Genomic DNA, 11,051 nt, shown 5'->3' with positions numbered 1-11,051 from the left:
TGACAATAGGATGTAGAGCATTTGTTCAAACACTAGTCATTGATTTATTCTCCTTCTCATTCCTATCTCGAGGAGAAGGGATCCAATAACATACTTAATATATCATTTTATTGTGCAGCATGAATCACAAATTGGCCTACTCTTGATGATGTGAAATCATTTTATTATATGCATTACTTGAATAGTGATGCTCAATATCTCTGTTAAAAAGTAATTAGCAAATAACAACAATATTTTTATAAAGATGCCTTGAAAGAAAACTCTTATTTGTGCCTTGACCTTCCAAAAGTAAACTGTGAATATGTATCCTTCCTGAATTTTGACCTTTGCACCTATATCCTTCTTACAATATTCTATTCACATCTTTCATTACAACTTTAATTTGGCTAAACTAAAGATTAATTTAACATATCCATTGACTATTTTGGCTCTAATTATATATAATGACTGAAATTCTTTTATGGGGCATATTTAAAATGTTGTGTCAATGATATACCAATACTCATAGTTCTTCTAAATTTTGAGGGATAAATACTAGTTTTTCAAAAGTAATATCCATAAAGGAAAAATTAGAAAAACAATAAGGCAATTATAATTAGGAGGATGTCACTAAAAAATTTGCTTGGGCTTGTTGCACATGTGGACGAGGTGCACATGTATTATCTTGGAACCACATTATGATATGCACATTTTAGTGCAATCAAGAGATAATTTTTTGGAAGAAGGAGATATAATGGCTAGCAAACTTTATTGTTTACATCATGACAGTAGATTTGGAGATTCAAATTTCATGGATTGTCACTGTTTGTGACCCAGCATAACCTTCAATTATATTGTCTACTTAATGAAAATCTCAGCCTATAGTGCACCATGTGTGCTCCATTGCTTTACAAACCCAATTCATGGACAATTAGAATATACCCCAAACTTCAAGGATTATTTCTTATCTAATTGATTTATTCACCGTCAATGGTCCTAAGGACCGTTAAAACATATGCTAGACTATTTCAATTGGGACCTTTGATAAAAATTAAAGCAAAATAAATTAAACAAGGGATTGAGACAATAAGATATTGCTTACCTATAGAGAGCACTATTGATGCCCCCATGGAATCAAAGCGTATATTTATGCCATAAATTGGACTTATCAAGTTATTGCTTCATTAGAACGCCCTTGGCCCTGAACTAGAAAAAGACATGTAATGCAACATTTGAAGATGAAAATTTTGAGTAAAAAAGTTCTATCATTTTATGAACTTATAGAATTCTAATTCTATGAGATTTCTCACCTCTTGTCTTTGTATTATAGAAAGATAGGAGCTCAACGTCTTCTCTAATGGAGGATGATACCCAATAATATCTTTTTTTTTTTTTTTTGATGTTCTTAAATAATTAACTTTTATTTTATTCAACAACATGTCACAATATATTGTAGAAGGGGGGGGGGGTTTATGTAATTAACGAGAATGGCAAGGGCATATTCGAGCTCGCCTCTCTCAAGCTTTGGAACGCGCCGAGCGCTGCAGTGCGAGGTGCCCAGGTCAAAAACCGATCCGCCGTTCAAACAGCAGGCGTGGGGCGCTCGTGCCACTTCTCCTCTCATCATCCGCCACGTATCCTCTGTGGGGCCGACGTAACGGCCGGGGACGAGATGACATCAGCCCGCGCGCGGAGGGCCCACCTCCCGCCGTTTATTTCAGAAAGCCCACAATATAATATTGGGTCGGTCGTACCGTTTCGCTCCAACGCGTCGTCCTCGCTCGAGTTTTCTTTTTCTTTTTTTTTATTATTATTTCCTCTCTCTCTCAGTTGGGACAATTAAAAACTATTTGCCGTTAAAAAAAAAAATGAGAGGAAGAGATTTTAGTCCCCACTACTACTACAGTCCGTAACGGCGCATCACCGCGCCGTCCGGCTTCTGTCCTGCCTATGTGGTGCGATGGGGAAGCAGCGATGGGACCCACGCCCTGCCACGTGTAGCACTCTTCACCCTCCCGGGTACGTTTTCTAACTTTTACCTTGTCGATGGTGCATAAGAAATTAGAAGGCAAAACATAGCTGATGGGTGACTTTCTCCCCCTTTTTTTAATTATAAATTTCTTTAAATTTCAAACAGAAGAGATTACTTTGCCAAACAAATAAAAAATTTAGGCCATCTTTGGTTGATAATCAAAACTGAAACCAGAGCCAAGAGTTGATCCGAATGAAAATAGGAATGATGTTGTCCCCAAATATATTTGGTTCATAAGCAAAATTTAAGATATTCACATTTTCATTGAAATTGGAAGGAGGTGAAATTTTTTCCAATCAAATGATTATTATAAAAATCATCCAATCACATTTTTATTTTTATTTGAGAGTCCAACTCTCTCTAACTAAATATTTTTTTATATACACTGAATCTGAATAATATTCTGAGGACTCAAATACTTATGATGGCCAAGTTTGAACCAAATCTGCTGATATAACTATCAAACTTCATCATACTGGCAAATAGGACGTGTGGATATTACCCTATAAACTCTTTCTTTTAAGATTTAAAATATTTAAGGGAGCAAGCTCAATAGGATAGAAAAGGCTAACATAGTTTACATGTAGGTCTTCTATGCTATTTGGGGTGGCAGTGCATACAGAGCCTGTTTAAGGGGAGTAATAGGATGGTGAATCGTTTGAATTCATGATGTGTAAAATTTCCTTGTTATGTTGCACTGCTCTTTCAGAGTCCTTTGTGCATGGAAATCTCGTTTCCTGGTGACAGATGTGCATGACTGCATCTTGAGAATTGTTGCATAAGTAGTTACCTGGTGCAACTAGCGGTAGATCTAAGGTTGCCACCTTTCCACACAACCCAAGAGCTGCCATGTCATTTGAATATGGTTTCACCAGCAAGAAATATTTGCTGCATATATATGAAGGCAGTGAAAGTCAATCTATGATGGCCTTAAATCTCACCTTTGGTCAATAACAATATTATTGATCAATATTTTGGATTCATACTTAGAATTAAAATTCAAAGTAATTTATGTTACATATTGCTCTCTACTTATGCATGCCTAATGGCGTTCAATGTCGACAACTTGCACCACAATATCCAATTAGGTTTCATTGCAGGTCCTCAAGGACACATGCTAAAATGTTATTGAATATATTCTTTCATTAACTTGGCATGACTGATCTATTCGATCTTTCCAAGTTTGATTTAATCCAATATTTATTACTATGTTATGATCCAACTGGGTCGCAAAGGGCGTGCAATGGTACCTAGAAGCTCCTGAGGAATCAAAAGGAGCTTTTGGACTAAAACTAGACGGAGGAATGAGAGGGTGGGCAGTGCACATTCTAAAGCTCAGTATGAACCCAAAGGTTGCATTCAAGGTGGGACCCCCTGAGATGTTTTCTTCTCCCCATTCGTGCGGTCAGCGCATGGGAATCACCAACCTGAGATTACTTATAAGACTTTCTCCCCAGATTTTCAGTGGAGGGGAATAGTTAATTAATTACAGGATGTCACCTTAGGTTGGGGCAAGGGGGACTGGTGTTTGTGCTTATACTAATTCTTCTAATAAACAAAGGCTTGGAGGAGGATATAAATGAGAGTGGGAGTCAAGAGAAGACTTTGGTGGACCAAACCAACCTTCCTTTCCCGTGGCATGAATTTAATGGAAGGCCCTACCTACCACCTAAAGGCTCAACAAATGCCCCCAGATTGAAACTTATTTTTTTAGTCATGGAAAGATGTGCGCATTACTGGATAATTCCGTGGTAACCTGGAAGATGAACTGTGGGAAACACAAGGCATGGGTGGATTTAATTTGCATGCAAGTCAATTTTATAGGACATCCTCCGACACTATCTTCAACCTGACCATGTTAGGTCTTCATATTTTTTCCTGTGAAGTTTTCTACGTTAGTAGTCAAAATAAGTGTGGTAGAGATGAGAAGAATACATGAGTTCTGCACGTAATGACTGATTGAAAACTAATATCCTATAAAACATCTAGACATGCTTATATTAGATATAAATATAGAAATTAGAAAATTTTATTTTATTTAGACATTAGAGAATTTTATTTTTTTTAAGGGACTCTAGGATGAGAATTATGTGGGGACTCCGATAGTTTATTTTGATACAAATTCTTATTAGGATTTTGGATTATTTATATAAATCCACTACTATGTGAATAGATAATATAGTTTGCATTATCAACATTTGAGATCTAAGAATATAGAGTTGCCCCCTCTCTCTCTACCTTCTTTTCCTCCTCTCTTTTTTTATCCTCTTCTTCTTCTCTCTCCCTCTTCTTCTTCTTCTATCCTACATCAGTAACACTTATTAGTGGGAAAAAAAAAAAAATCAATGTTTGAAGTAGAAAAATGAATAACACCAACCTAGTATGGAAGTTACAACAATTGCGGATTAAGTATGAGAGAATCACTTAAAATGGCTTATGTTTGTTTAATAGAAGTGGGGAGATATACGTTCATGTTCAGCCTTGGGGTTTGAAGAGATCATGTAGTTATGATGGATTTCAATTTAAACTGCATTCAAGTCACAACAGTAAGAAAAAAGAATTGATTGGTTTTTCCTTTATCTCATGAAGAGCCAATTGTTTGATGAGGGTTTGGACAAGCCTGCCTGCAATCAGTGCTTCAATCCATCAGCAGGTTCAAGCCTCAGGCTGACAACAGAATGATGCCAGCCTCAGCGGAGGGTTGACTGCGACCTTCCAACTGCGTCCTCGGACTGAGTGAGACATTGGCATCTCATCAGAAACATATCAGATTGGTTCACAAGTTTTCTTGATGAAGACAACAATATTTGTAGGCCGTGGGAGCTTCCCATGTTAAGCCAGTGAAGCGTTCTACGCCACCCCTGCCGCCACCTATCATCAGTTGATGAGAAATGTACCTTCGAGTGCATAGCAGCAAGCAAATATTTTGTTCTGGCAACTTTGCAGAGTGGAAGCACTTGAGATTAAAGCATTTTTGCCAGCCTTTATCTAGCATGAATTTAAGGAGGTCTGGAGCAGTCAGGCCATCGAGTTTGGTTGGACCCGATTGGGATGCCAATAACAATCTAGCACCTTCCACCAAAAAACCTTGACTCTATTCTCTGGGCCGATATAAACCAGTAAAACCTAATATTAGCCGATATTTTTCAACCACTTTCATACTTCCTCAAATAAATTTTTTGAGTAATAAATTTTAAAATCAATGCTTAAATATACTTCTGTCTTGGATTTATCATATCGGCCCAGGCTTCGATATTCGAGTCTAAAAACATTGACCAAGAAAAGGTTCACCTCACCCTTCCATCCCCCACTCAAAATACTATTGTGCAAGGTTCCTATCTGCCATGGGAGACTGGTACTCTCGGGAGGGGTTTGGTTCACACGAAGAATTTCGCCTAATTGGAATGTTTTTCTTAGAAAGCTGATGATGACCAGATATATGAGATTTAGAAAAATAATTTTACATATTTAATTGATCATGAAAAAATTACACATTTTAGAATGACTTATATTTCATTAAGCATCTTCTTTCCTAAGAAAAGTACGTAAAGAGAAAGAATTTATTCCATTCTATCTAAAACCTTAAATTATATTTGAAAAAAGTTATCCCAATTTTCAGCCGGTAAAAATCAGACTTTTTCGTATCCCACATGAGTTTTTTTTCATGAAATATGAAACTTCTGAACTCAATTGATTCACAATTTTAACTCTTTGGAGTATATTTCCTAAGAAGTCGATGCGTGGACACATGGCATTTAAAAAAATAAGTTTTACATGTTTGGTAAACCATAAAAAAATAATATATTAAAGAATAATTTATATTTGATTAAATATTTATTTTTTAAAAAAAATTATATAAAATATGAGTTATACTCGTAATAAAAGAAAAGACCTTACTCTATTCTATCTAAAAACTAAAGGACGTATTTAAAAAAAATATTATCCCAATTCTTTAGCGGTAGAAATTAGATTTTTTTCTCATAAGATGTAGGAATTTTATTCCCATGGGAATGCTTATTTCCCATCTCTTTTTCAAAAACTTCAACAAATACGAGGCTTTTCTTCATTTTTCTATTGACTATACTTTCCCTCCTCTTTCCATGAACCAATGAATCCTTTATTTTTATGATCTTATTTTTTTTATTTAAAAACTCCAACCAAATATAAGATTTTTTTTAATTTTTTCATTAACCACACTTTCCCCTTTTCTCTTCCCACAAAATAGAGGAGTCTGATATCGGAAGGAGAGATGGATAGGGAAGTAACCACAATTTATAACCTCGACTAATACTCTAAGAGGATGCTTAGTTAGGAAGAGTGGAGGTCGAGAATTGGAATGAAAATTGGTGACTCCCACTCTAACAATTTGGTTGGGAGGAGTCTCATTCCGATTCTGATTTCAGAGTGAAATAAGAATGACCCAATCTATATAGAATTCAAAAGGTGTTTGTTTCGCAATCAGAATCAAAATTAGAATGGCTTGAAATCAAAATCAGAATGGCCAAATCCTTCGAAGCACTTGATTCGTAACTGGAATCAGAATCGGAATAAAAATTTGAATTCATAAAAGAGAGTAGAGATTGAATTCTATATAGATTGGACCATTTCTATTCCATCCCGAAATCGAAATCAAAATAAAACTCTTCCAACCAAACGATTGAAATAAAAATCATCTATTCCCATTCTGATTCTAGACCCTCACTCTCTCCAACTATGCACTCCCTCCATCTCTACTCTCATCTATGAATTCAAATTTTTATTTCAATTCTGATTCCGAACAGCCATAAACTAAGCACTTCAAAAAATTTAACTATTCCAATTTCGATTCCAAACTATTCCGATTCCGATCACGAACCAAATATCCCCTAAAATTACTCAAAAAGACTTCCATAGTCATTAAATATTTTATTGACTTGATGATCCTTCAAAAAATTTCTGAATATGAAATTTCCAAAATAGATCACAGACTGGGGGCATGCTCATGGAATATCTCACAAATTGAAAATGTCATATGTTGATGCTGTTTAAAAGTATTATTGCTATTATTACAAATTCAGTGTGCTTTATTGATCCGTGGGGTTCCACATCCATAATAGACAGAATTTTTACATACCAAATAATATCAAAATTGTTGGTTCCAGAAGATAGAATATCTTATTTTTTTACCTGGATTATTAGTTTCTTTCACCGAGATAATTAATTGGCTTCTTGCGAGCAAAACTAGCGAGATGTGCTTTCGATGAAAGAATCTTTTATCAGGCAGTCTCACTGGAAATAACAGGGACATCCGTAAATACTCGAAGTTTGGTATCTGGAGCCAGGTTTTTGAGACGCTGCTTGAGTTTTAGCAAAAGCTACCCTGCAAGGTTGCATTGATTGATTGAAAGGCCAGAAAGAGAATAATTTTTAAGGGGGATCATACATGCTTGTATCGGATTCTATAAATTAGTACACCTTTTAAGGCAAGGTAAAAACATTCATTTGAAAATCAAAAGAAAGAAGGTTATTTCTCTCAAATATGTTTTTTTACAAATGTCTGTAACATCAATCATCTGAAGTTTTATCCAGCCCATCGACAAGACTGACAAGATTTCTGAATTATATTCTTTCCAATGCCAGAACCTATTCCGCTTGCCAAACTTGTAATCATGCCAGCAAAGAAACTCCAAACTAGTTCACTCTGGTCAAGTTTATGCATGGCATGCACAAATCCAATCCTCTTAAATACAAGGTCCAGAATATATTCTATACCATACCTCTCGAGCCAACAAATGCTTTTGGTCAGCTATAAAATCCCCACATTTCCAGCAATCTTCTAGCTCAGAAGCTCATTTACTATTCCAGGTCCACGTATAGCCGCCTTCCTCACCCTCGGAAGAAACCATTCAGTCTTCACAAAGGGCAATTTGAAACTATCACAATCTTCTGATGATTGAAAACAAAAGATGCCATGTAATTTCTCCACAAAAGGTGCTAGTTTGCCATCCAAAACAAGACTGGAACAACCAAAAATCATTATTTTAAGGCCATTAAGGTTGGCGCCTCAATGCAGCAATTCAGATTCATGACAATTTCATGCGAGACCACAACCACAACCAGATGCTACTGTCATGAGTATTGAAGATTGAAGCAAACAACGACCAGATGCTACTGGATTTTGATTTACAAATCATGGTATTCAACAATGCAAGGGCAAAATGTAAAAGGCTGGCAACAGCAGTACTGGTGACCAGATGCAGAATCAATCATACACTTTGCAGATGCCCTACTTAAGTTGGATTGAGAAACAAAATTCCAGTCCTGGGAGCATGGAGGTTCATTGAACACACCTGACCACTGTATGGGTAGCTAAATCCATGATGCACCTTGTAAGCAGATTGACAATGAAATTTTCCAGAAAAGTGGCTGAATGGGAGATCCTTTGAGCATCCAATTTGAAAAGCATATGCCACGATGGAAATTTCCTTCATATCTATCTATAGTTCATGACTGCCTCCTCATTGGCCTGCATGTCACAAGAATTTTGTCATGGTTGAGAAAATCAACAAACTGGTTCTCTAGAAAGAAGATGGGCATGAAACTTACAGACTTGGCCAGCTCATTAGCTTTATCATCATCAAAACCTAGGGAAGCCAATATCTTGTGACCGGCTGAATCTTTCTCTGACCATATACCTAGAAGCATATGTGTCGTCGTTATCTCTCCATCATCACCTACATTTGACGTTATACTGTCAAGAAAAATAATGAATAAGATAAACTAATGTAAAGACATAAAGGACATGAAGAAAAGTGGTCTCTGTTAATGGTAGTCCAGTGATGGAGTGATGATGTAAGCCCTTTACACGAATAAATTATGAAAGAGTACTTACAGAACCAACCCAAACAAATGGGACAGGAATTCAAATAACTCCAACTTATAAAACAAGTTACATGATAGTGACGCATGATATCTTGGACCAATCTGTAGGCATTCCGAGCCAGAATATTTCTGTGATTGCAATATCTGTGTGTAAATCTGCCATGGTGCGAAATGTCAATCGCCCATCTATGTTAAGAACCCACATTACTGGTCATGATTAACTCATTTTTTTTAACATGTGGACCAAATGTCAGCCCTTTCCATTCCTAGTGGCAGAAACTTTTGACCTGATATGCCAGATGCACTCCAGAATAACACGTACAACTGCTTCTTGGCACATCAGGAGCCTCCCAAGTGAAGCATCCTTGTGGCCAGTACATTACACCAAGGGCAATTATTACTCAATCCTAATGATTCCTTCCTTTCTTGGTTGGTCGACAATTTTGCTGAAGTCATCTCTTGCATTTGAACACCATGTATTCTTAAAACAAAATACTGAAAAGATGTCCATGACAACATAATATGAGTTCATTCAGATGCTTCCAAAAGAAATGAATTGACTTCCTCAAAATCCACTCTTTTCATATCGTGGACTGTAAAAGTTCCAAATTTTGAATCGAATGGAACAATCTGTCAGGTTATGGAAAACCCATCCCTTGTCTTGTCATTTAATGCACTAATAGAAGCCGCCAAAAGAATTGATTTTCATTGGTGTAACAAATTATGGTCAAGGCTATGGATTCTCAAGTGAGATGTACATGGTATTCAGACAATCGAGAATGTTATAATTTAATTAAACAAACATCCTCATACATGGCAATTTCATAAAAATAATTGTGAAAATTATTTATGAAAAAAGGAAGAAAGAGAAAAGGCCATGTGTTATATAGGAGCAAAGGGAAAACATCGGTGTATTTGGGATGGCCCACTGAAGCAGCAAACGGGAACAGCATAGCAAAGATGTTATGCAAGCAAATGCAAAACCCAAAATCATATAGATAAAGAAAACAAAAGACACAAAAGGGGGATGTGTATATGCATATGTGTGCAAGCAACTACCAAACCCAAAAAAGGTCCACAATCTCGGTACCAAATACTGTACCATCAGTATGGTAAGGTATGCAATCCCTGTACTAAAACTGCTCTCAAGCTATTCTTTTTATTTGTCTCAGTATGGGTTGGTACAAGCCTACAAGGTTCGTCCAAACATGGGTTTCATATCGGTTTGTACTAACCCGAACATGAGTTTCATACTAATTCCAACCTGGTATGGAACACCCCATATCAGATGGTTCATGGCAATACAGCAGTTCATGCCCAGAATCACACAAAAAGAAAACATAAGAAACTAAAAGTGTGGTAGTGAGGTAAAATTGGAAAACTAGCATTAGAAATAGAGAATTCAAGCCATCGAATGCAATCTATTATCTCTAAACTGCTTCCAATCTAAAACTATTTAATTGGGATATGCATCAAATAGTCGAAAATGAACAATTTAAACAACAAAATAAATTGTCGGTTTGTGACCACTTGGTGTACAAGTACGGGGTCTCCAGATTACATGTTTTCTTTAATATGTAAATAGTTTGATTGTAGTTGGATCACATTCAACAATTTGGATTATTGGTGTCAAACCTCTGACTTCTAATTTCACCTAATTGGATAGGACTTCGAATCTAGTCAAGCATATCCTATTCCACCCCCTTACAGACACATATATGAGATAGACTTTACTCCCCTTGAGTGGAGAGGATATCTACTCCTCTCAAATATAAAATAACTAATGGGGCACCCAAAACGAAATCCACACCATTGATCATGATCTGTACCACTAAAAATGCCTAGAAAACAAAAATCACATATTTTGATGGTCTCAACCTATGCATCAAAAGGTTATATAAATATAGAGTTAAAATGATACAAGGCCATGTTTTCTTTTAAGATCTAAACAATAGAATCTATTGAGTGTCATTTTATATATGTTTTAACATATGTAGATCATGATCAATTAGGTCTACATGCTTTATCACGTAATTTAGCATGCTAACACAAGAGAAACAGCACATTTTCATGTCCACTTAATGCAAACGTTAGAGATCACCAAAATGCATGATTTTTGATTTTAGATATTTTAGTAGTATAGATCATGAAAAATGGTATAGATTTTCAGTTTGAAGCA

The 11,051-nt window shown here is 36.1% G+C and overlaps 1 protein-coding gene across 1 annotated transcript in view; it reads right to left on the bottom strand.

Moving 5' to 3' along the window:
• Positions 1-8,008: 8,008 nt before the first annotated feature.
• The window catches only part of LOC105042462 (ATP-dependent Clp protease ATP-binding subunit CLPT1, chloroplastic), a 75,106-nt gene continuing 72,063 nt past the window's right edge, over positions 8,009-11,051 (bottom strand). Inside the window, exons 5-6 of the mRNA XM_010919688.4 lie at positions 8,597-8,724; positions 8,009-8,516 (exon numbers count right to left, since the gene is read on the bottom strand). Coding sequence (XP_010917990.1) covers positions 8,484-8,516; positions 8,597-8,724 — 161 coding nt within the window. The 3' untranslated portion in view covers positions 8,009-8,483. The remainder of the gene's footprint in view (positions 8,517-8,596; positions 8,725-11,051) is intronic.

This window comes from Elaeis guineensis, chromosome 4 (assembly GCF_000442705.2).
Source record: "Elaeis guineensis isolate ETL-2024a chromosome 4, EG11, whole genome shotgun sequence".
NCBI lineage: Eukaryota > Viridiplantae > Streptophyta > Magnoliopsida > Arecales > Arecaceae > Elaeis > Elaeis guineensis.
This window is presented reverse-complemented; position numbering and strand designations above follow the sequence as displayed.